The sequence below is a fragment of the Bos javanicus genome, chromosome 19 (assembly GCF_032452875.1).
Source record: "Bos javanicus breed banteng chromosome 19, ARS-OSU_banteng_1.0, whole genome shotgun sequence".
Taxonomy (NCBI): Eukaryota; Metazoa; Chordata; class Mammalia; order Artiodactyla; family Bovidae; genus Bos; species Bos javanicus.
The window spans coordinates 59,446,641-59,471,549 of NC_083886.1; the positions used below are offsets into that span (position 1 = coordinate 59,446,641).

Consider the following 24,909-nt stretch of genomic DNA (forward strand, 5'->3'; position numbering starts at 1 on the left):
GCCAGCCTGCAGGGCCTCCCGGTGGGGCCGCATGTCTGTCTTTGTGTTCTGGGGCCTCTCCTGTAATTGGTGTTCCCTGAACGGAAGGGTTGGTGAGATGAGTCATGACCTTGAGAAGGTGTGTGTCCTTTATTCCAACCTTTCTAAGGGTTGCTCCACACCATTCCCAGCTTCTTCGTCTTCTTGAACTTGTGTTGGACTCTCCTCTGGGATCCAGGGAACAAAATGGGACTAGACTTGGGAGAGGCTAGAGATGGAGCTTGGGCTGCCCCTACCACCCTAACAAGCCCCCAGGATGCACGCACGTGTGTGCACATACACACAACTCCTGAGCACAATCCATAAGCCCCTTTATCCTCTGAGACCCCGACCCTCCCAAGTCATGTATTCAAAAACCCGGCTATGAGATGCCTCTGCATTTCCTCGTGTTTTCCTTACCCCAGTTCTGCGAGGCAGGAGCTATGATCTTCACCTCGTTCTCCTCCAATGAAGAAATCAGCTCAGAAGGTTTAAGTGACTTGTCCAAGGTTGTGCAGCTCCTAACTGGAGAAGCCAGGGCTCGAAGCCAAGTTTAGCCTGCAGATTGCACCTGTGGCTGCTGGGCCAGCCACGCTTCAGTTCTCATGCCCGGCAGCCACCATCCTTCACCCTCCATCTTCGTCGTATAGAATCACCTGAAGTCCCCAGAAGCCACTGCTGCCTCACGCCTCCTGGCTTCTGCACACCTCATCCTCTGCCCGAGACAGCCTTCCTCGGCCCGATGCAGGTCCCACCTTTCCTGATGGTCCCTCCAGGCCCAGCCATGTGTCACAGGCTTCCCTCCACCGTCACAGGGTTTGCCCATCTCCCTGTGAGCCTGTGAGCAGCCGGAGGGCAGAGGTTTTCTTCCGGCTCATTGTGCCACCTCCCGCATACAGTAAGTGCTCAATAAAACTTGCTGAATTAGCAAGTTGAGTGAAGGGACGAAGGAATGAAATGCATACCCTGGATTACAACTGAGAGCCTCTGCGTGAGACGGGCGTCCAGGGCTCAAAACCTCTAGCAGGGAGGGGGTGGCCTGCGTGCGCAGTGGGCTGGAAGGGCCAGTGAAAGCCGGGAGGAGCAGGTTCTAGGACAGGACAGGCTGTCTGGAGAGGATGCTCTGGGCCTGATGCTGTGTGTTGAGTTGAGGGAAGCGGGGGGGGGGGGGGGGGGATGGTGAGAGTCAGGAGGGTGACAGGAAGGTCAGGGGCCCTGTGCCTCCTTGGCCTCTGTGAGCCTCTTCCCGGCTCCCTCCCCATCTCCCTTCTCATTCATCCTTGTGACAGGCTCCCATGGGGCTTCTTTGGACCACATGTTTTATCCCTTGTCACCAGCCAAACAGCCCTGTTCTATTAATTTATTGTCCTTTCCGGTAGCTGGTAGCCTTCCTGTAAACCCGCCCCCCTTTCCCATGCTGGGTTTACCCGCCACCAAGCCACAGCTCCCAGGTGGCCCTCTGCTCCCCACACACCAGCGTGGCTGAGGTCTCCTGGAACCCTCCTGGCCTCAGCCCTTGAAGAGCAATTTCTAGAGCCCACCCACTCCTATGTCAGCTCGCCGTGAGCACCTCTCCTGGGTCTCACCCTGCTGGGGGCAGGACCCTCGCCCATCCCAAATTCTTCTCTCAAGGGCCAGCCCTCAATGACACCTCGCCCCCCGACCCAGGGAACAATGAGCAGAGATGACCCTGGCCATGACCCAAAGGGAGACTGAGGTCTGCAGAACCAGCCCGGCCTGCGTGAGGTCATGCAGGTCCTGGGGAAGCGGGTCTGCTGATCGCCCCAACCACGTGCCGTGTGTGACAGTTTTGTAGTACAGCCCCTGTTCACGGGAGCAGTGTACTCATGGCAGGAGCTGTGACTCTCATCCCTGCTTCCCTGGGACGTGCGGGTGGTCACCAATAGAGTGCCCAGATTCCATTCCCTCACCTCTGCAGCCTGCTTCAGGCATCACGGTAGAAGCAACGTGGGCTTTGCGGACAGACAGCCTTGTGTCCCCCTCCCAGTGCCTGCACTGACTGCCCGTGTGGCCTGGGCTAAGACAGTCCGTGACTTGGAGCGACAGTTTCCCTTTCTGTGCAATGGGATTGCCATGTCTCCATGGGCTTAGGGATCACACACAGAGACACCTGGTCCTCGTAGCTGTGGACGGAGGCTGACTCCAGGGATGTGGGACCCTGGCTGGGTTGGGGTGGAGAGTTGAGCCAGAGGGGAGAGGGAAGTAAGGGTGTGACTCCTAGATCACTGTCTCCAGTTGGGGGCTTCCCTGCAGGAAAAGGGGGCTTCCCTGGTGGTTCAGTGGTAAAGAATCCACCTGTCAATGCAGGAGACACAGGTTCGATCCCTGGGTCGGGAAGATCCCCTGAAGAAGGGAATGGCTCCCCACTCCAGTGTTGTTGCCTGGAGAGTTTCACAGACAGTGGATCCTCATGGGCTACAGTCAGTGGGGTCGCAAAGAGTCGGACACGACTGAAGCGACTAAACGCTGCAAGAAAATGGGGAGTGCAAGGAACACCGTATCTGCTTCCTGAGCCCGGGAGAGCCAAACGTCCTGCCCATGGTTGGGCCCCAGGGGAGAGGCTTGGGGCTTTGGTCCCAGGAAGGACGAAGGAAGGGGGGCACCCATGTGCGTGGGTGGCTGGGGTGGGGGCCACCCCGCTCTCCTTCCCAGAAAGGCTGGGCTTCCGGGGAGTGAGCTGGAAAGGTCGCGTGGGGCTGCCTGTCACTCCACTGCCTCTTGCCAACAAGCCGGTCCTGCCGCCCCAGGCTTCCTGGCATGTCAGTCACCATCAGCGGAGCCGGGGCCCCACCGCAGGGCAGCTGGCACGAGGCTGGGGCCAGGAGGGCACGTGGGGGCTGATGCCGAGGACAGGACGTGATGCGTTGGAGGCAGGGTGGTCAGAATTATAGCAGAAGCCTCTGGAAACAGGAGACCTGCTTTCTCTCTTCCTCCATTTGGTGGTGGGTTTCTGTTCTGTGCCAGCAGCCAGGGAAGGGGCCAAGGGCACGAAACGGCTGAGACGTGTGCCCTCACAGCAGGAGACGCGGGACCCCAGGGGCTTCCTGGGGAGGCTCAGTGAGCACGAAGGAGGGGCTTGCTTCTCTGAGGGAGCCGCCGTGAAAACTCCATAGAGTTGGGGGCTCTGCTCCATGCTGGCTTTTTTTTTTTTTTTTTTTTTTAATTTTTGGCTGGGCCACACACATGTGCGATCTTAGTTCCTCAAGTGAGAGAAAGTGAAAGGCACTCGGTCATGTCTGACTCTTTGAGACCCCATGGACCATGCAGTCCATGGAACTCCAGGTCAGAATACCGGAGTGGGTAGCCTATATAGCTTATATCCTTCTCCAGGGGATCTTCCCAACCCAGAGATCCAACCCAGGTCTCCTGCACCGCAGGCGGATCCTTTACCAGCTGAGCCACCAGGGAAGCCCAACCAGGAATCAAACCCACATCCCTTGCACTGCAAGGCAGAGTCTTAACCACTGGACCCCCAGGGAAGCCCCTTATCATTTATTTATTTACTTAAAGGATAATTGCTTTACAGTATTGTGTTGGCTTCTACCAACCATCAACACGAACCACTCATATTTACCCATGTCCCCTCTCACTTGAATATCCCTCCCACCTCCCTTCCCATCCCACCCCTCCGGGCCCTGAGGGCTTAGTTCCTAAGGGCTGTCATAACCACGCACCAGCAGCTGGGTGCTTTAATGCAACAGCAGCCTCTGCTGTCTCAGTTCTGAAGGCCGTGCTCTCTGAAGGCTGTCGGGGCCAGCCCTCCCCAGTTCCCTCCCTCCTCCAGCACCTGGTGTCCTGAGCGTTCCTCTTATCCAGGCTTGTCAAGGCTTCCATCCCGTCTCTGCATTGGCATCGCATGCCTGTTTTTCCCCTGGGTCCCTCACCCTGGGTGTCGGTCATATCGGAGGGGGGCCCTACTCTGATCACCTCATCATCACTTGATCCCATCTGCCAAGGCCATATTCCCCTCCTCCCCCACCGAAAAGAGACTGTATTTCCCACTAAGGTTACGTTCACAGGTTCCACGGTTAGGACGTCGATGTATCTTTGGGGGGACGTAGTTCAAGCCACAAGAGGGCGAGTATCAGAAACGGAAGATCCCCTGGAAGAGGGCATGGCAGCGCACTCCAGTGTCCTTGACTGGAGAATCCCATGGACAGAGGAGCCTGGAGACTATAGTCCGTGGGGTCACAGAGTCGGACACGACTGAAGTGACTGAACACAGCACTGGGTTAGGACTTCAGTGTACCTTTGAGAAGACATCATTCAAGCCATAACCGGGAGTGTGTCAGAAACACATGGAGAACTTTCCAAAGCACCCAGACCTTGCTCCGTCTAGGAGTTAAACTTGGAAAGAGGGCAGTGGACATCAGTGAAGCCCTTGTGCCCATTTTATAGATGGAAGAAATGAGGCCAAGAGCTTCAAATGAGGCAGAGTGACTTGGTATCAGAAAAGCTGGACCTCAACTCAAATCCCTGAGCCTCAGTTTCACCATCTGCCAACAAAAGGGGTTGGACCAGGGGAGTTCGAGAGACGCTTCTTCCAGTTTGGGGTGCGTGGAGCCCATCAGAGGCCACAGACAGAGCTGGGACGGGCTGGCCCGCAGCTTTCAGGGCTCTGTCTGAGGTCCGGCCCCAGCGGCAGCCCCATGCCTCGTCCCTCACACAGGAGGGCTGGGGACCAGCGCTAGGAACACAAACCCCATCGTGACACGGACCGCGGCTCCCATGGAGGTGCTCTCGGTAAGCCTGGCCTGCGTCTCATTAGCATGACTTTGCTGCATCCCTGTCTCTCTCTCTCGTTTGCCGCTGGCATCAGCTGCCAAGGCCCAGGCTCCTCCAGAGAGGGCTGTGGAGCCTGCTGAGATCTGGGGACATGGCGTCAGGAGCGAGAGCAGGAGGGGGTGCTGCTGAGGGGAGAGGCCGCCCCCCGACCTCCCCTGGGCAGGTGACCATCAGGATCAACAGCGGCGGGCAGACGCCCTCACCCCCGCCTGCAGCCTCCTGCTCGGCCGCCTCTAACACACGACAGATGGGCGCTGGGCTTTTAAAGGGACAGAATGGAGAGGCGGGGCGGGGAGTCCCGGCTGGCTCCCGGGCAAGGGTAATGAATGCAGCCCCCCGGGACGGGGTGGGGGGCTGCTGCCTGTCTCTGCCCCTCCCCTCCGCTCTCCTCCTTTCAGCCAGCTCCGTCCCTCAGCTTCTCCGAGCCGGCCAGCCCGGCTGCCGTCCGGAAAAGCCACCTGCTACCAGCACATGTGAGCAGGCGCAGGCCGGCCAGAGCCAGGTGGGCCGAGGGGGCAGCTGCAGCCTGGGGGATGGGGGTCCAGACAGCCCCCGGCCGCCATCCCCCACCTGCGCTTGGGGTCAGCCCCCACCTCCTGCACCTCAGGCTGAGCCTGCCGCCTCCGCTTCTCATCCTCCGTTCACACTCTGGGTTGTTGGCTTTTGGCGACCCTGGGTTTTGTGGAGCATCGAGAAAACTCACTCATGATGTTTACCTGTAACCCCACCCCGGCTGCTTCCCAGGCACTGGACGTGGGAGGGACCCTACCCAGGAGGGACCCTACCCTGCCAGATGCTGGCCCATCCTGGAGCCAGGATGCTGAATGGACCACGGGAGGCCTTCGGAGCGAGGCCCACCCCAGGCCCCAGGCAGTGAACACTCAGCCAGGCCTCTGAGCCTGCTTTCTTTAAGTTTGATCCCAGCGAAGCCTCCTGAGACCCAGCAGGTGAGGTCTGGGTCACCCACGGGTGAGGCAGGACTCCCCTCCCGCACTGAAGAAGTGACTGCTCAGAAAACTCAGCTTCTGACTCAGTTCAGAAGCGCAGAGTGGGGAGCCCGTGTCCACCTGCAAAGCGGAGGCTGCCTGCCCTCGTGCACTCAGCCCATCAGCTTGGGCAGCAGCTGGGGAGGGTGTTTGTTTGAGGCCAGTTCCCGTGAGACCTCCTGGAGTTCCGGTCCACCCTCTGTGACCCGCAGAGCAGGCCTCGCAGGCCCCTGAACTGGGAGGGACCCTGAGCATCCCGTCAGGGGAAGAGGTGAAGGCAGGAGCCAGCACACCCCTTAGGGTGTGAAAGAGCACTTCAAAGCCCTCCCCAGCCTTCCCCCCAAGGAACACAGGGGACCGGGGGCAGAGAGGGTGCAGTGGGGAGCTGGGGGTTGCCGAGTGAAGGAGACAGACAGAGAAACACGCTGTAACAAGGCTGTCTTGCCTTCTCTCGACTGAGATAAGACTCATAGGCAAAACCAGCGCCTTCGAGGGAGCCGCTCTGTGGCACTTAGTGTGTTTGTGGTGGGGGACACCTGCCGTCTCTACTTGATTCCGAATCACTGTCATCCCCCAGCTAGGACACCCACCCCTGCCCATTAAGCAATCATGCCCCACCCCCTTTCTCCCGACCACCTGGCAGCTACCAACTTCTGTGCTGTCTCTGCGTTCACCTCTTCTGGGGTGTTTCATACCCATGGAACCATACAGCGTGTGAAATTGGCTCCACTCTGATGGGAAGAGGGAGAAAGGGGGCTGGAGCCCCCGGCAAGCTCTGCCCAAAGCCTCTGCCTACTGGAAAGACCCCGGGCCTGCTTAGAGGAAACTGGCTGGTCACCCGAGCCCCTGGGTGGGGCTTCCTCCACCTGGCTCTCCCGAGCTCCGGGCTTGGTCTCCACGAGGCAACTGACGTGGGGACCCTGGGCATCTCTTCTGTTAAGTGGGAGGTTGAAGGGGTGGGTCCCAATGACTCCTGTACCCCCACCTTCCCCTGTGAGGTCTAGAGGAGAGAAGCTTTGTGTAACAAAGGCAGGCTGGATCAGAGATCCAGTGCATGCACGCTAAGTCGCTTCCATTGTGTCCGACTCTGTGTGACCTCATGGACCGTAGCCCTCCAGGCTCCTCTGTCCATGGGATTCTCCAGGCAAGAATACTGGAGTGGGTTGCCCTGCCCGCCTCCAGGGGATCTTCCTGACCCAGGGATCAAACCCACATCTCTTATGTCTCCAGCATTGGCAGGTGGTTTCTTTACCACTAGCACCACCTGGGATTCAGAGTCTCTTTCTGAAAGAGGAGGAAAGAGACAGACGGATGACACCTACTCTTGGTCCAGCAAGGGCAGCCAGGACTCGGTCCCTGCCAGGCTGGTGGTGGAGGGGGGTGCTTCCTGCTGATGACCGGGGCCTTAGAAGGAGGCCAGGGAAGTGCTCAGGGCAGCCCAGGGTCTGTTTCCCTCCGACTGGGCACGACCCCCGGCGGTGGCGGCAGGCAGGACGCCTGCACGTGTGCTCGTGCAGGTGACTGGGGAGGGGCCACGTGCGCGGCGGGCAGACGCGTGCCGGCCCCCGTGTATCATCCAGCTTGTAAATTGCTCGGGGCCTGTAACCGCTGAAAGGGCCATCGAGCCGCGTGGTGTTATTATTTATGATGAAGCGCGGAGGTGCCTGCCAGGGGCTGGAATGGGCTGCACGCTGCACGGGACGGACGGCAAATTGAACTCCAATTTTCTGCTCCGCAGTCTTTGTTACGCGCCACAAAGCGCCGGTGCGCCGGGGTCAGCAGCCTGATGAATGCGTGCTCTTCCCGGCGGCGGCTTCATCTCACAGCCTCTGCGCCGAGGCAGGCTCGGCTTTGCTTTCCCTCCCCCTCCCGGACCCCGCCGCAGACTCCTTCTCTGGAATCCTGGCGCGGCCTTGCAAGAGGGCAGGTGGCGTGGGTTCAAAACCCGCTCTGAAGCTTGGGTCACCTGTCTCTGATGAGAGTCATAAAAGGGGCAGGAAGCGTAAGCCCCTCCACCCCCAGGTGGCCGTGAGGGTTAAATGAGAAAAGACAGGGAGCTCGGCGTGTGTTAGGCTTGTCACAAACACGTCCTCTTCTCTTCCCTTTTCCCAAGACTGAGCTGCCTCCAGCCCCGGCCTGATCCCAGGGAAGGCGAGGCAGGGAGAAAGCACCGATGGAAGAGCCAATCTGGGAGCAGGGAGGCCAGCTGCCCGGCCCAGCCCTCTCCGCTGTGTGTTAGGAAGTCAGCGCTGATGCTAAGTCAGATTTCCCACCAGCTTCCCTCACTCCCTGTCGCCCCTTCCTCAGGCCCAGTGCTCCATCTTCCCTGAGGTCGTGGCTTTTCTCAATGGCAGGAAGCGGGCAGAAAGGGTAATCACCCTTGGGGGGTGTGCCAGCGAAGCTTAGGACCACTGTCCACTGCTCCAAGCACAGCCCTTCTGCACCCTGCGTCTGGTGGAGGCATCACTGGCCGCGGAAGATGCGGCTTCCCCAGGCCTGTGGGAGGTGGCTGTTTCTCCATCACCAGAGCGTAGGGGAGCAGGTCAGAGTGGTACCCACGCGATGGAGAGCGCTTACCTGCTAGGGGACCTTAAAGAGAAGCAGCTGGAGGAGTGACCGATGCCAGGTGGGATGAGTGTCTTTTGGGCCTGGCCAGGCAGCTGACCCCTAAACCTGAGTTTTGGCAAGCCCCTCATCCCCACCCTGGGGCAGGGGGCGTTGTCTTAAGTTCCAGCTGTGAAGCAGGAGAATTGCTGCAAGTGAGTCACCTCGGGGTCACCAAGGGGAAGACAAGCGTCCTCCACGTGGCATCACGGAGCTTCTCGGGAGGGATTGCAGGAGTTAGGCAGAATTTTATTCTCACCGTTTTTATAGCTCTAATGAATCTGAATACACTGAAATGATAATAGCACCGTTAGATAAAAGCATTCTAATCAATGGTATAAGTTTAATCTTTGAACCCTGCAGCTGAAATGTATGGCAGGGCTCCCTTCCCCTCTGTTAATTGCAGAATAAACCCATCGGAAATGAGAACCATCTTTTTTCCATGCAAGGCTGGGAATGCTCTGGTGTTATTTACCTGTGTGGTTCCACGGGAGGCCCCCCGACTGTGAAATGGGTTTGCAGAGGTTACACCAAGTAATAATAGGCATAATAGGAGCTCCCTTTGTGTGGGCTCTTCGTGCAGGTACTGGCCAAACTGCTTACCCCTCTCCATAGGCTATGGGGTAGACATCGCTATTATCCCCTTTTTCTATTGTAGACTCTGAGATGCAGAGGGGTTACAGAGAGACATCCAGGGTCCCATACCTGGAGAGGAGTCAAGCCAGGGGGCTTCCCAAGTGGCTCAGTGGTAAAGAACCCACCTGCCAATGCAGAAGACCCATGTTTGATCCCTGGGTCGGGAAGATCCCCTGGAGGAGGAAATGGCAACCCGCTCCAGTATTCTTGCCTGGAGAATTCCATGGACAGAGGAGCCTAGTGGGCTTCAGTCCATGGGGTCGCAAAGAGTCCGACACGACTGAGTGACTGAACAACAACAAGCTGAGTCAGGACTCAGATCCAGGTAACCCCACGCCAGGGCCCGGCTTGTAACCCACTGTCCAGAACTTGCAGAGTGGGAAGAACATGGAAGAATATCAGCTCTCAAGAGGAGGTGGCCTGGCCAAGTTCAACTGCAAGTTCGCGTGTCTGGTTTGTTTTTTTTTTCATGGCTCTGGGGCCTCCTGAAGGTCAGACTCACCACCCAGCTCTGGGGCCGGGGAGGCGAAGGGGCCCGTCCACAGTCTTCCCATGGATGACACACAAGCCTGGACATCACCACGCCTGTGGCTCCTGTCTGTGTCCTACCTGCTGTAAGGGACTAACCCCAGAAGTCTGGGGGCCCTGGCGTTGAACATCAGGAAGAAAGTTACAAAGCCCGTCACTTTGAGCCCTGAAGAGGGAGCAGGCAGGAGGGAGACTCTCTGGCTGATGTACAGTGGGCTGGCCGGCTGGGGAGATGGAGGCGGGGTGCTTGGGACACACAAACTCCCCACCCCCCGCTTTCCCCAGGCTGGGCCCCTCCGCCCTGCTCGCCACTCCCCAGGGCCGTGTCGAGGCTCGGTTGCCCTGGCTGCCCTGGCGGCTGGGCCCCCCCTTAATCAGATTAGATGTGTATTCAAACAAATTGATGATCCGTTCCATTAGATGCTTTTTGAACATGCTTTTCTGAGCGAGAAATCCATTCGGCTGCAGCTGTGGAGGCCGAGGCATAATTGACTGCCGCACCCTCCCAGGCCCCCGACGTCAGGAGGTACCCAGTTTCCTGAAGGTCACCGGTGAGGATTAGATTAAGGAGGGCAAGGGCCTTCTTTCCTGGCTAATGAAGCACTTGGCATGCAGGCAGCACCGGGCCGAGCTGGGCCAGGCATCTGCTAGGAGACAGGAAAGGGGCATAAATTAGCATCTCATTTGTGGGTGAAGCAGGGAGGGGAAGGGGAGCCGGAGGGGAGAGACTAAGGGGCTGGTGGGGCTGGCAGACCCTGGCTGGGGGGGCAGGAGCAGGCAGGCGTGTCAGGCACAGGGTGCGAGAACAGCTGGGGAGCCTGGCATCCCCTGTCTGCCTGCTAGCATCTGCCTGCTGCGTGTGCACCCCGAACATTTCTTAGCGGGGGCGGGGCTCAAACAGGCTTCTGCATGGCGCCCTTCAGGGGCCCCCAGCTCCCTGCTCCTGAGCCCCCGCCGTGGCAGCTCCCAGGCTCAGCACCTCCCTGACCTGGGTTTCAGAGGAAAAGGCATCGCAGGCCTGGTGCAGAAGCTCCAGCTGCTCCTACCCTGGTCCCAAACCTTTGCTCAGGGCCTAACAAGCCATCCCGAAGCCAGACTTGGCTCTTGAGCCAGCTTGAAGGGGCCTCCAGGGAGCTGAATTCTGAAAGCTCAGACTTGGGACATTCAGGAGACAATGGGCTCTGTAAGGGGGTGCGAACAAGTCAGGGGAAAATAGGTGGGATGGTGATATCAGCCCTGGACCCCATTTCCCCATCTCCTCCTCCTGTGATCGCCTCCAGGGGCCTGAAGAGCAAGAAAAAGCATCCGTAGGGGTCAAGCGCTGTGTTCTGAACTTGACATACGTTGGCTCACTTAGTTCTCCCAGGAGCCTCTGGCGCAGATGTTGGAATCTCTTGCATGAACAGACCAGTAAGGCTGGGGAGGTTACTGTGCTCAAGGTCACACTTTACTTGGCGAAGCAACGGGCATTTAAACCCAGTTTCTTGTCTCCCACTGGGATCTTGAAGCCAGCCGCTTGGGAAAGGGTGCGCCTGGGGGCTTGGGTGGCGAGCAGAGCTGTGAGATGGGGACCCCAGGTCTGCCTTTCCTTCCCAAGAAGCCCCCGGGACTCCAGCCCCTGCCTCATTTTACTTGACCCCTCCCACCCACATCTTCGTCTTCTGGACCCTTTGAAGTCTTATCCCCAGGCTTCCCTGCCCGCACCACACTAGCCAAGCCCTCCATAATGCTCACCCCTAGTGGACTGCTCTTCCCTGGGCGATCGTGCCCTATTATCCTTCCAGCATCCTCTGGACCCATGCCTGGCCAGCCCACCTGGTTCACCCTCACCCCCAATCTAGACCTGAGCCATGACATTGAAAGCTGGGTAGTAACGCCTCTGCCACACAGCCAGTGTAGCCCCTGCTTGTGACTTCCAATCCCTGAGACAGGCCACCATCCCTCACTTAGCCCCTGTGAGGCCACAGGTCAGGGTGTGAAGAGTGGGGCAGTTCATAGGGAAGCCCCATGTTACCTACAGAAAGATCCCAAACTCTGGAGTCTGCCAGATCTGGGTTTATGTCTATGTGGCTAGGTAGTATGACTGAATGTTCCTGAGTTTCATCTGTAAAATGGGAACAAAATTAGCACTGGCTTTGAGAAGTCCCTGTGACTCCTAACTGAAACGATGGACATAAAGCACTTCACATGTAGGGAGTTCGAGAGATCATGTGAAATCAAGGGAGCAGTAATAGAAGTGTGGGGAGAGGAGGGGTTTGTGGAGAGGGGCCTTCCGGGGGGCCTCCGCCTCCTCTGACCTGGGCTCCAGCCAGATCCGGGGAGGGCTGTCAGGAGGCCACGAAGGTCAATCCAGGACAAAGGTCAATCCAGGACCATGGAGATCAGTCTAGCCTAGTGCAGAGCCTAGAGGGTGGTGAGGTGAGAAGTTTGCAGGAATCCCAACCTCCACTCTGTCCCCAAGCTTTCCAGAGAAGTCGAGATGGCTGAGTAGCAGAGGCTGTGGGGCCTTTCAGAGCTGGGGAGGGGTGGTCCAGGCTTGGTGCCCCATGAAGCGGGCTCTGGAGTGCACACAGACCTCTTTTGGCCAATCAGCAGCATTAGTGGCGGGTCGAGGTCTTCACCCTGGCTGGCACTCCCAGCCGGCAGGGGTCTGGCTCCAGGCGAGGTGGGGTTCCCAGGGCTGAGCTGGCTGGGAGGTCAGATCCCAGGAGACATGGGGGTAGGCTCTGGAGAAATATGGCATTATTGTGCTAGGGGCTGAAGGGAGGGGAGAGGTTAAAGTTGCGATAAGCATCTGTGTGGGACCGTTTCGCCTGGAGCTTGCAGTAGAAGAATGACAATGGGGGTGTTTAGTGGGAATTTGGAGGAACAGGCAGCCAGGGGCCCCTGTTCTGGGGAACTAGGCGGAAGCCCAGGACTGAGGCCGCTTGTTCGCCTCTGTTGGTGGCTCTTCCTTGAGAAGAAGCTTAGGCTCTGGTGATCAGGGACCCCCCCCCGCCCCAAGCCGTTCCACACCCCTGAGTCCCGGGCACACGGAAGACCTGTCCTCTCCTGCGTGACCAGCAGGACTGCCCGTGACTGTGCACCCTCTCCACTTACAAACGTGTTTGCTTCTATGCGCATACATCTGATTATAAATGAATGCAGAGTGAAAGTCGCTCAGTTGTATCTGACTCTTTGTGACCCCATGGACTATACAGTCCATGGAATTCTCCAGGCCAAAATAGTGGAATGGGTAGCTCTTCCCTTCTCCAGAGGATCTTCCCAACCCAGGGATCGAATCCAGATCTCCCGCATTGCAGGTGGATTCTTTACCAGCTGATTATAAACAAATAATCTATACCTATAGGGCACAGTGGGGCTTCCCTGGTAGCTCAGCGGTAAAGAACCTGCCTGCCGGGAGAGAGAGACTCGGGGATGTGAGTGTGGTCTGGTTGGGACATCCGTCACCCCACTGATCACCAGGGCAACTCGGCTGACCTGGCTGGCTAGGCCCGTGTCCCCCTCCTCCCTCACCGCCCTACATGCGTCCCTCCTGAAGCTGCATGCTCGGTCAAAGAGGACAGCCATCCCCGACAGAGGAGAACCCGTCTTTGGTCAAGTATATGAGTAGCTGTGCTCTCTGTCAGAATCTCCAAGCATGCTCTCAAGAAAGAGACGCAGGTTCAATCCCTGGGTCAGGAAGATCCCCTGGAGGAGGAAATGGCAACCCACCCCGGTATTCTTGCCTGGGAAATCCCAGGGACAGAGAAGCTTGGCGGGCTACAGTCCATGAGGTTGCAAAGAGTTGGACATGACTTAGCGACTAAACAGCAACAGCAATAAAACACTTTCTGAAAGTTACGAAAAGACAGAGAATAAAAGTGTGGGCCCCTCTCTCCCAGCCCTAGCCCCCCAGTTCTCCTCCCCACAGCGTCACTGAGCCCAGTGTCTTATGTGACCCTCTAGAAGAAGCCTGTGCCTGTACAAGCAAATCTATTTTTACCCTTGAAGAAAAAACTGTGCCCAAGTGATAGCCGATTACACAGCCCATTCTACACCTTGCTCTTTTCACTTAACAGTAGGTCTCAGGATTTGTTCCAGAGCCTTTCAGTGCAGAGAATTCTACTGTTTGGAGGTGCAATCATGTCTTTAACCAGCACCCTCTTGACAGACATTCAGGTCATTTCCAAGCTTTCGCTGTTACAAAACACAGCGTTCCCTTGCAATGCTGTCACTTTATCCATGCGCGCGTGTGTGTGTGTGTGTGTGTGTGTGTGTGTGTGAAGGAGAAATTCCCTAAAGAGTTGGTGAATGAAGAGGTGCATTTTTAGTTTTCATGGAATTGCCAAGCTGTGTGCATGAAGCCTGGATCTCCACAGGCTGGCCAGCCCCAGGATTTTATCGTGTTTTCAAATCTTGGCCAAAGTGATAGGGAAAAAAAAGTATCTTATTGAGTTTTCCTTGCCTTTCTCTTATCGCAAAGTTCAGCATCTTTGTCTGTGTTTGCAAGCTATTTGTAATGCTTCTCTGTGAACGGTTCGTATCCTTTGCCCATTTTTCTGTTGGTTTGTTCCTCTTTTTCTTATTAATTTATGAGAATATTTTTTATATCAGGAAAATGAGCTCTTTGTCCATGATAGAAGCTGCAAATATTTCCCCCCCAGTTTGTCATTTGTTGTTTTTTGTTTATGGGTATTTTTTTTTCCATCCATGCAAGATTTTTATATAGTTGAAGGTATCAATCTGTTTTTATGACTTTCTGGAGTTTGTGTAGTACTTAGAAAGTACTTGGCAAATTATTTGCTTTGCTGAGATTGTGTATTTTAAGCCCCTGTGATTTTTTTCTAGTTCTTTTAGAATTTCATTTGTTTTTGTTTAAAACATTGATCCATTTAACATTTATTTTGTGGTTAAGTGTGAGGAATAGATTCAGCTTGATTTTTTCCCCTTAAATGGCATCCTGGTTGCTCCAAGGCCATTTATTGAATAATTGATCTATTCCCCACTGACCTGAGATTCTACTTTAATCCTTTCTCAAATATCCCATATATACTGGGGTCTATGTCTAGACTCTCTGGTTCATCGCTTCATCAGTCCATTTGAAAAAGAACACACTGCTTTAATGATTGCAGCTTTGTGATATCGTTCGATATGTGTGCTATCTCTTCTGCTTGCCATTCTTTTTCAGAATTTTCTTGTCTATTCTTTTGTGGTTTTCTTAAGTGTGAACTTTTGAATCATTTTGTCTAAGAAAATGAAGATTAAGAAAAAGAAGATTAAGAAATCTTCCATGTGTAAGTTTTCAAAGTGAGGAAGAGTTGACGAGAATGACATCCGTGGAACGTCGATTCTGTCGACCCTTCTCCATTCTCCCCTCCCCGCTGAGAACATGGCTAGCAGGGCTGTCAGGTGCGGTAGCCCAGGTTGTGTACTGCACAATCCCAGAGCTAAGGTGAGAGGCTACGGCCCCTGCCGAGAGTGTGTGAGCTCTTCCCGCCAGGGGACCTGCCCCCTGCCTGTATGATCAAGAGGAGTAATAACTGCCTCTCCCATAGCACACACCAGTCACTTTCCTTCCCTAAGCACTTTCTGTTTTTTAATTAAAGCCTCACAATAAACATATCCCCAGTTTACAGCCAAGGACACTGAAGTGCAGAAAGTCAAAGTCATTTGCTCAAGGTCAATGATCTGTGTTACCCACCTGTGCGGTCATGACGCAGAAATCTGTTCCTGCACGTAAGCACGTGCGTGCACACACACACACACTCAGACACACAGCTACACATGCAGTCAGAGAGTCATCCAGACACACACGTGAACACACAGACACATACACGTGAATACATACTTACATACATGCAAAGATGCATACAGACGCACGCTCAAAGACATACAGACACACACACACACACACAGGCTGTCCCACCAGTATCCTTCTCCCATCAGTCTTTCCTGCGACAGCTCCCACACTCCCAGCCCCCCTGCTTCGGGGCAGGGCCGGCCCATCTAGGAAAACAGGCTGGCAGGACTCACTACCACGCCTGCTCTCAGTTCTGTGTGGGCCTCCCTCCCAGATCCCTGTATCCCAACATGAGTCCCGACATGAGGGGCCTTTCATCTTCGGGAAAAGGAGGTGTGGCCGCGTCTCAGGGTCTTGGGGCAGGGAGCCTTGGCCTCAGCCAGGAGGCCTTGTTAGGATCGCTTGGAACAAGGGAAGCCGTTCTGATCTGGGTACCCAGGAGGTTCTCAGGAAAGGCTAACACCCCACCTCCCCTCTTCCCTCAAATCATTATCTCCAGCAGCCTCTGGAATCAGCCCATCCAAGCAGAAGCCATTTGGCTCCAGACTGGCGCCCCTAGGAGAGCCTGAGGAATGAACTGGCGACTGCGGACGTGGGGGGCACATGATCCGCGAGCCGGGTGGCAGAGGCCGGGGTGTGGGTGCCAGGCGCATGTGCCCGTGTGCGTGTGCAAACACACCCGCCACCCACCCCCCCTCCCCCACCGACTCCTCTGGCTCTGAGTCAGCCCACCTCCAAGGGATCTGATCTTTGGGGGCTGGGAGCGTTATTGTTTTAAAACAAACGAGGGATGACAGGAGCTAACAGAGGGTTTTTAAGAACGCGATTCAAAGGGCTCTTGAAAGCTGCTGGAGAATATGAATGCGCCTTTGAAGTGCGAATGTGCCCATTTGTTAAACTGAGAGGAGCCGGCTGCCTCCGAGAATGGGGAATCGTTTTTCTTGGCAAATGAGTGCTTGCCTGCCTCTCCGCCCTTCCCCAGCTCCAGAGATACGCAAGGACCCCAGAAATGGGGGACCGGGGGCGGGGAGGTGGCAGACACCCCCTCAGGACACACTCTAGGAGAGGCGCCGCTCCAGCGTCTTTAAGGCAGTGTGCTCACATGACCCGTTGTTAAGAGTGATGGGCAGACGGGCCAGTGAGCAGCGTCAGCTCCGAGCTGGGAACATCGGCGCCCGCGGAGAGATGCCGAGGGGCAGAGTGGTCCAGAGTGTGCCCCTTGCACGTTTGCACCTGCTCTCCGGCCGCTGTCAGACCACCCCCCGGCCTGCCCTCCAGTGGCCCCCACAGTGAGGGTCTGTAGCAGGGTTGGGGTTCCAGGAAGACTCCCTACAGTCTCTAGTGAAGATGGAGAGACCTTGGGGTTGAGTGGGAATCTCTGCAGCCAGCTGGTGGACCCGGGCCTCAAGCTGACATTCGGCTTGTCCTGAGTTGTTCGTCTGTGCATAAGCTCAGAGTGAGGCTTTGTCACAAATGCAGAAACTTATCTGAAACCCAAGGATGCCCAACCCTGGTTAAATCTGAGGGTGAGGGGGTAGAGCGGGGATCCAGGCCTCCAAGCCCCACTGATCCTCCAAAGATTCCACCTGGGACGCAGGAGGGGCCCTGCTCCCCCAGCTCCTGCACACCGGCCCCCGCCCCCAGCCTGCCAGGCCGCAGCTGGGTTCACTCCCTTCCACCCTTGAGTCACTGCCTCCCCGAGCCGACAAGTGCCCCTTCTCTTCTCTGGCTTGTCCCATATCGCCCCTTTCTCTTCTCTGGCTTGTCCCATATCTGAGGCCTGAGGAATAGTGCTTATATTTTTCACTGTCTGGCTCCTAGTGGATCGTTAACTCTCAGACTGAGGTCTGTCTGGGGCGTCAGCCAGCGCCGAGGGTGATGGAACCCCCTTCCCTGGCAGGAACACCAATTCTCTGATGTTGGAAAAGAAATGAATGTTTGCAGAACATTTACTCCGGGCCAGGCACAAACCTAGTATTTTCACAATTGTTATCTCATTTAACAATGGGCTTCCCTGGTGGCTCAGGTGGCAAAGAATCTGCCTGCAATGCAATGTTCAATCCCTGGGTCGGGAAGATCCCCTGGAAAAGGGCATGGCAACCCACTCCAGTATTCTTGCCTGGAGAATTCCACGGACAGAGGAGCCTGGTGGGCTACAGTCCATGGAGTCGCAAGGAGTTGGACACGACTTAGTGACTAACACTATCCCATTTAACTCTTAAGATATCTCAGCGGCTGTTTCTCTTCCTGTGTCTCCTGATGGAGAAACTGAGACTCAGCTAGATGAATACGTGTCCGCAGCCAGGCAGCTGAGCACAGACAGGGTGTGGTGCCAGGACCCCTCTCCCACAAGGCTTGGAGGTCGGGTGCCCAGTGCCTGATTTGCCAGCAGCTTTCTGGCTTTGTGCACTGCCCACCCCTCGGGCAGGGTGATGGGTGGAAAGTGCTTGGATTTGGGTCTGGCAAGCTCAGAGGGTAAAGCGTCTGCCTACAATGCGGGGCTTCCCTGATGGCTCAGAGGTTAAAGCGTCTGCCTGGAATGCAGGAGACCCGGGTTTGATCCGTGGGTCAGGAAGATCTCCTGGAGAAGGAAATGGCAACCCACTCCAGTACTCTTGCCTGGAGAATCCCATGGACGGGGAGCCTGGTAGACTACAGTCCACGGGGTGGCAAAGAGTCGGACACGCCTGAGCGACTTCTCTTTCACTTTTCACTTTCAGGCCTAGACCTGACTCGCCCTGGTTGCAGCTCAGGGCTGCAGGTCCGTGGGCCGTACTCCTGAGAGCAGGTGATCAAAGCCCCTGCACAGAGCGTGCTCGCTGGATGAGCTGGTGAACAGTGCTTCCTGGAGCTCGCTTCCTCCATCTCTCAGACGCAAAGGTGTTGAGTCTGCCTGTGGGTGCCTTAAATCCATCTTCCTCTCCATTCACGTTTCACCTTCATGGTCAAGTTCAGGGTTAAGTGCTCAGCCTGCAGGGCTGGCTGCTTGCCTTCCAGCTGTGTGAGCCCAGGCGGGTTTCTAACCCCTCTCTGAAAGGTGGGTTTTGATCCTATCTGCTGTGGGCTTGCGTGTGAGAGGACGTTAAAGCCCCTGGAAGGACCCAGAACCTAGTGGTACTTTGGTCCCTGTGTTGTTTCCAGTGCGGGCCCCTCCCCCAGCCCAGCCCCTCCCCTAAAACACAGGTCTGCTCAACGATGGGCGTGGAGGCCCTCTCCCCCTCGCTGCGCCTCCCAGTTCTTTTGCCAACCCCTTCGTCTACTTCACTTCTGCCCCTTTTCCAACTGGCCGGAAGACAGAAAGCCTGTGTTTCCACCCAAAGCTTTTGGTCCAAGTGGTCCCCTGAAGCCTGGGGTCCTGCGTGCACTGTCTGTGTCAAGGGGAGCTGCGGGGGGCTCGTGCTTGGCTGGGCTGAGTCGGGTCAAAGGGCTAGGGAAGAGCAGAGCAAGGACTGTATCCAGGCCCACAGCCCAGGCAGCGGCACTTCTTCTGGCCCCACAGCCAACCTGGTGTGAGTGAGGAGGTCGAGGCAGGCTGGCCCACAACCTGGGGTGGAAGATCAAGCAGCCTGGCGGTGGAGGGGTGCCCACTAGAGGTACCCCACCCCAGCGCCTGGAAGGGTTTCCTGCAGCCTTGGGAAGCAGGACTCAGGCCGCCCCCACCACCTGCCACTCCTGCCAGCCCAGGGGTCCTATGCCTGTTTCCTTTGAGATATTTATTTTTTTACTTTTTAAAATTAATTTTTATTGGAGTACAGTTGATTTACAATGTTGTGTTAGCGTCTGCTTCACCGCAAGGTGAATCAGTTATACGTACACATGTATCCAGCCTTTCTGAGATTCGGTTCCCGTGTCAGTCATTGCAGAGTGCCGAGCGGCATTCCCTGCGCTGTACGGTCGGACCTTATCTGTAGTGTGTGTCAGCTCCGGTCTCCCGGCTTATCCGTGCCCCCTTTCCCCCCTTTTCCATGGGATGTTTATTTTCCCTTTGGCTAAAGTTCAGAAGTGCTCCTCCCACCCTTCCTCCATCTCTGGAAGGATAAACCAGAAGCAAAGGGTGCAGATGGATGGGGATCCCAAGGAGGAGAGACCACGAGTCCTGGAGCGTCGGGGTGGCAGCCAACGTGGTGGCCCCAGGGGCTTCTGGGAGGAGGCAGGCGGGGAGGACTCGCTCTGCATACGAGCCCTGAAGTCACACTGACCTGAGTGCCAGCCCTTCCCGGGCATGGGACCTTCGCCCGTTCCCCGCTGCGCCTGCCGGGTCTGCCTCCCAGAGGCCGGGCTCCAGGTGAGCGGCTGCAGGCAGGTGAGGAGTGGTAACCGGCGCCTCGGTGTCTCTGTTCCCCGCAGATGACGTGCCCCCCTATTTCAAGACGGAGCCGGCGCGGACACAGGTGCACCTGGAGGGGAACCGCCTCGTGCTCACCTGCATGGCTGAGGGCAGCTGGCCGCTGGAGTTCAAGTGGCTGCACAACGGTCGGGAGCTGACCCGGTTCTCCCTGGAGTACAGGCAAGCGCGCCGCCCCTTCCCTCCTGGCTGCTGGCGTCCTGCCGTGGCCTGCAGGGGTACCTGAGTGGGGAGCGGGCTGGGATGGCAGTTCAGGGACGCTCTGGGCCAGGGATACAGGGAGGCTGGGGTGGCGGAAGCTGCAGGAGGTTGGGTGGGGGGAAGTCAAGGCAGCCTTGCCCTGGGGTGAGAAGACCCTGCCAGCTAAGCCAGCAGAGGACGACCGGAGGGTGGGCTGGGGGGCGCTGCCCCGATAGGGTGGTCCAGGCAGCCTTGGACGAACAGAGGTGATGATTAGGGCAGAGGAGCTCAATGCCAGCGTGAGCTGTGACCAGATCCCCACGCCCTCCCTACTAGAAGATGCTGCTGTCTCAGGGGAGCTGTTGGAAAGGCCTGGATCCAACAGAGGGCCGTGGCATGTGACTACCCAGGATCCATAAGTGATGGATAGATTCTATTCGGGAGGGAAATTCAGGGGGAACACATAAGTGGGGCCCCCTGGGCTTGTGGACTTATCTCCGCTTCCTGCTATGTCCCTGCCTGGTGCTGTGGGCTGGCCGGGCCCGCCTCCCCCAGACACTGCCAAGTGGGGAGAAAGGGGAGCACAGAGACAGAGAGAGAGGCCCGGGTCTCAGTGAGGGCAGGTGGAAGAGTAAGCCCGAGGCAGCCACCCCCGAAGCCGGACGGCCTCCAACCTCTCTCCTGGCTCTCCCTCATTCCTGCTCCTGTCCCCCCATCCCACCCTGTCTGATTGGCTCCCGACCCTGTGCCTGGTAATTAATCCCTAGGCCTGATGTGCATAATCGGTTTTGTTGGGGAAACAAGATTGTCTTGCCCTGGGGATGTTGATACTGATCAGGGACAGGAATGCAAATGAGAGGAGGGGGATTTAATTGCTTGAGGATCTGTCCTTCCCAGGAAACCATCCTTTTCTTCGTGAAGCCAGGAAGCCAGCCTTTGGGGCCACCCTGGTGCCCAGGTTCCCTCTACCCCAACACTGGTCTGGATGGGCTCGGTGGTGATGCCGAAAACTCGGCCTCTGTACACAGGTGCCAGTTTGAATCTCAGAGACAGAGTTTTGAGTGAAGTAGAAAAGAATAGCTTTATTGCTTTGCCAGGCAAATGGGGACACAGCAGGCTCGTGCCTTCAAAAACTGTGTGTCCCAGCCCAGGAGGATGTGGGGAGTTCTATAGCAGTGGTTCAAGGGTGGGGTTGCTGATCAGATTAGGGTGTGCACTCCCTTAATCTGGCGGTCTCCTGAAGAGTTTCTGTGGTTCTTGAGGTTATCAAGCTGTGGCCTTCCTTCTGAAATGAAGAATGCCTCATTAAATACTTCATCTTCCTTTTATTGGGGCTTTTACTTCTGTAAGTGGGCTTTCCAGGTAGCTCAGTGGTAAAGAATCCACCTGCAGTGCAGGAGACCTGGGTTCGATCCCTGGGTTGGGAAGATCCCCTGGAGAAGGAGATAGCAACCCACTCCAGTGTTCTTGCCTGGACTTTGTGTGTGTTTGTCATTCAGTCGAGTCTGACTATTTGGACTGTCCGACCCCATGGACTGTAGCCCTCCAGGCTCCTCTGTCCATGGAATTCTCCAGGCAAGAATACTGGAGTGGGTTTTCATTCTCTTCTCCAGGAGATCTTCCTGATCCAGGGATCAAACCCGGGCCTCCTGCATTGCAGGCAGGTTCTTTACCATCTGAGCCACAAGGGGAGGCCAACACTGCCGCTTAGGTCTGTAAAGAGTTCAAAGATACTGTCCTGTGCCTCCCTCGAGGTGGAGCCGGGACCCCACCCAAGCGTCCATTATTGCTTCTTGGCCACTCCTCCCTCGTCTCTGCAACCCCTTCCTTCCCTGATTAGCAACTCTGGACCTCAGGGAAGGTCATGGAGGCAGAAGGCTGTTTTCTGCATAGGAGAAACGGTCACATAAGGACTTTGGTGCCCAGGAGCCCCACAAGTACCTGCTGGGTTTCAGTGGGAGTGCCCACGTTGGCAAACGAGAGAGCAGGAGGCGCCAGGGCGGGAGGACCACCCTCCCGTCTGTGGGTGGTGAGAGACCTGGGCCCGGATGAAGGCGGCCCTCCAGGGCTGGCCACTCTGGGCTTTGGTTCTCCAGGGAGCCACAAGGAGACCAGAGGGGCCTCCCTGAGCGGCCCTTGTGATGGTTTTCAGTCGGGGTCCCAGAACCATTCCTAAAAGCTCTGTGGCACCCTGGGCAGTTTTAACAGTTTCCATGAAGAGCCCCTGGAGCCTCTTGGATGGTGGACGTGCTTGAGTGGGCACCCCCAGAGCATGCCGATGGCATACCACAGTCTCAGTGGTGTCTTTGCCCTGGATTTTCGCTGGCAGGGAGCTGGAGGCAGGACCCAGGGGGAGGAGAGTTGATTCCTTATCTGCTTCTTCTGGTGCCTGAAGCTGCGAGGACACGGGGGTGGGTGTTACACAGAAGCACATCTCGGCTCTTCAGGTTCAGATTCACCCAGCGATGGAATGAGCTTTCTTTGGACCCCGTCAGCCCCCTGACCCTGGAAGTCGTTGTCAGGGTACAGGTGTTGTTGATGATGGTGTTAAGTGTTAGTCGCTCAGTCGTGCCCGACTCTTTGCGACCCCATGGACTACAGCTCACCAGGCTCCTCTGTCCATGAGATTTTCCAGGCAATGATACTGGAGTGGGTTGCCATTTCCTTCTCCAGGGGATCTTCCCAACCCAGGGATGGAACCCAGGTCTCCTGCACTGCAGGCAGATTCTTTTCTGAGTGAGCTATAAGTAATGATAGTAATAATCATTGGCAACCAAAAAAGAATTTATTTCATGGCTGATGTTATGGTAGGCTCTCTGAGAGTATCTCCTTTAATCCTGTCAGCAGTCCTATGAGTAGGGTCCATTGTTTCTCCTCCATTCTACAGATGAGCAAACTGAGGCTTAGATTAAACAGTCCATGCAAGGTCAAGTTACTGAGTTGGGCTTCAGATATAAGTCAGATGACCACAGGGCTTGAATTCTTTACCGCCACCCACACTGCCTCATATTGAAGAAAGATTGTTGCCACCGCCTCCTCCATGTATATATATCCTAAGCATCTTTCTGCTAACTGTACCCTGCAAGTTCTAGAGAACAAAGATGCATTTCAGGGCTTGGCTGGATGGGAGTTATTCAGCCATAACTGAACTTCCATTTGGGGACCTCAGTCTCTTGCCTCCTCACCCCCAGAAAGGCTTTTTATGCCCAGGACAGCCTTCTTTTCTGCCTTTGTCCAAACTGTCCTGTCTCCTCCGCTTGGAATATTGTCCCTTTCAGAACCTTCTTGCTGTTTCCTCCAAGGTCCCAGCTCTTTGGGAAAGCCTTTGTGGATAGAATACCTGTGTGCTCTCAGTAAATCTCTCAAACACACATGCACGCACGCACACCGCCCCCCCTCATTTCTGCCTCTCTCTGCCCTTCGTTTCTGTTCCTAATACGTCTCCATATACTTTGCCTTCTAATTATTTACAGAAGACCATGCAAGTAAAGCACGGAATGAAGGAAGAGCTTCAGGTGCCTCGGCAGTTCCAGGAGTCTCAGGACTTATTAATAGAACCAAGAACTGGATAGGGCTCAGGGCTGCTCAGCTGTGCCCGCCTCTGGATTCAGACTTTATTCTCATGCAGGGATTCAGACTTTATTCTCAGGCAATGAGATTCTTGAGAAGTCCAAGAATCCTAGGCTTACAGCCACATGATCTCAGAGTAAAAGGAACTTCCCTGGAGGAGGAGGTCCATGTAGAAAGACCCAGGGAAGGATTCCTATTGGTCCAGCCTGGATCTGCCCCAACCAATCCCTGTGGGGGCAGCAGCACAGAGAGCTGTGATTGGCCAGGTCGTGTCACGTGTCTGCTCCCAGTCCTAGGACTTTGCGCAGCAGCTCCACTCACTAGAGCCCAGAGGTGGAAGTGAAAATGAGAACTCTTAGAAGAAGAAAGGAAAAGGGTGTTGGGCAGACAGAACCTTCCCACCAGTCATTTCACCGCCCCTGCGCCCGGGGAGGGTGTGGCTCACAGCAGGTGCTTTTTCCTTCCTTCCTTTTCTTTTTAATTTTGCAAATTTCCAAATATTGGAAAAAACTATGATGGTACCATCAACACTTGTACCTTTTTCCATTCATTGGTTGTTACTATTTTGTATCATTTGCACTCTCTCTTGCTCTTTCCGTGTACACATATATGCGTTCATGAATTATTTAAGAATTAGTTGGGACTTCCCAGGTAGTCTAGTGCTTAAGGCTCTGTGGTCCCAATGCAGAGGGCCCTGGTTCAGTCCCTGCTCAGGGAACTAGATCCCACATGCACAGTTAAGACCTGGTACAGCCAAATAAATAAAAATAAATAATTTTTTAAAAAAGAAATTAGTTGCCAATATTATGTCAGTTCACCCCTAGGTAAAATTGCCTAAGAAGAAGGTGTTTTCCTACAGAACTACCACACAATTTTCACACTCAGGAAATTGCACATTGATATTAATACAATATTACTATCTGACACACGGTCCATATTCAAATTTCTCCATGGGTCCTGATTATACCTTTGTGGATGTTTTTATTATTGTTATTTAATACAGGATCTAATCAAGGACCACATGTTGGGTTTAGTTGTCATGACTCTTTAGACTCTAGAGCCATTCCTCATTTTTCTTTCCTGTCTTTCACAGCACTGACATTTTTGAGAGTTCAGCCAGTTTTGCAAAATGTCCTCCAGTGTGGATTTGCCCAGTTATATTCTCATAATTACGTTCATCTTTTTGGCAGGAATATTCTGTAGATGTTCATCCGTTTCAACACTTCACACTTACATGTACCTGATGTCAGTTTGTCCCATTATCGGCGACGGTAGGTTTTTTCAACTGGTCAAGATGACATTCACAGACTTCTCCCTTGTCAGGGTATCGATGTAATTTCTCCCTTTTGGATGATAAGTTGAGACTGTGTGAATATTCTTCTCCCTAGGAATCTCCCAGCCAGTGGTTTGACATCCATTGATGAGTCTCACCTGAATCAATTATTACCAAGATA

The 24,909-nt window shown here is 55.4% G+C and overlaps 1 protein-coding gene across 2 annotated transcripts in view; it reads left to right on the forward strand.

Moving 5' to 3' along the window:
- SDK2 (sidekick cell adhesion molecule 2) overlaps nt 1–24,909 on the forward strand; it is a 264,287-nt gene that overhangs the window by 105,515 nt on the left and 133,863 nt on the right. For both annotated transcript variants that reach the window (XM_061392947.1, XM_061392949.1), the window contains exon 2: nt 19,708–19,867. In XM_061392947.1, the coding sequence (XP_061248931.1) occupies nt 19,708–19,867 (160 nt within the window). The remainder of the gene's footprint in view (nt 1–19,707; nt 19,868–24,909) is intronic.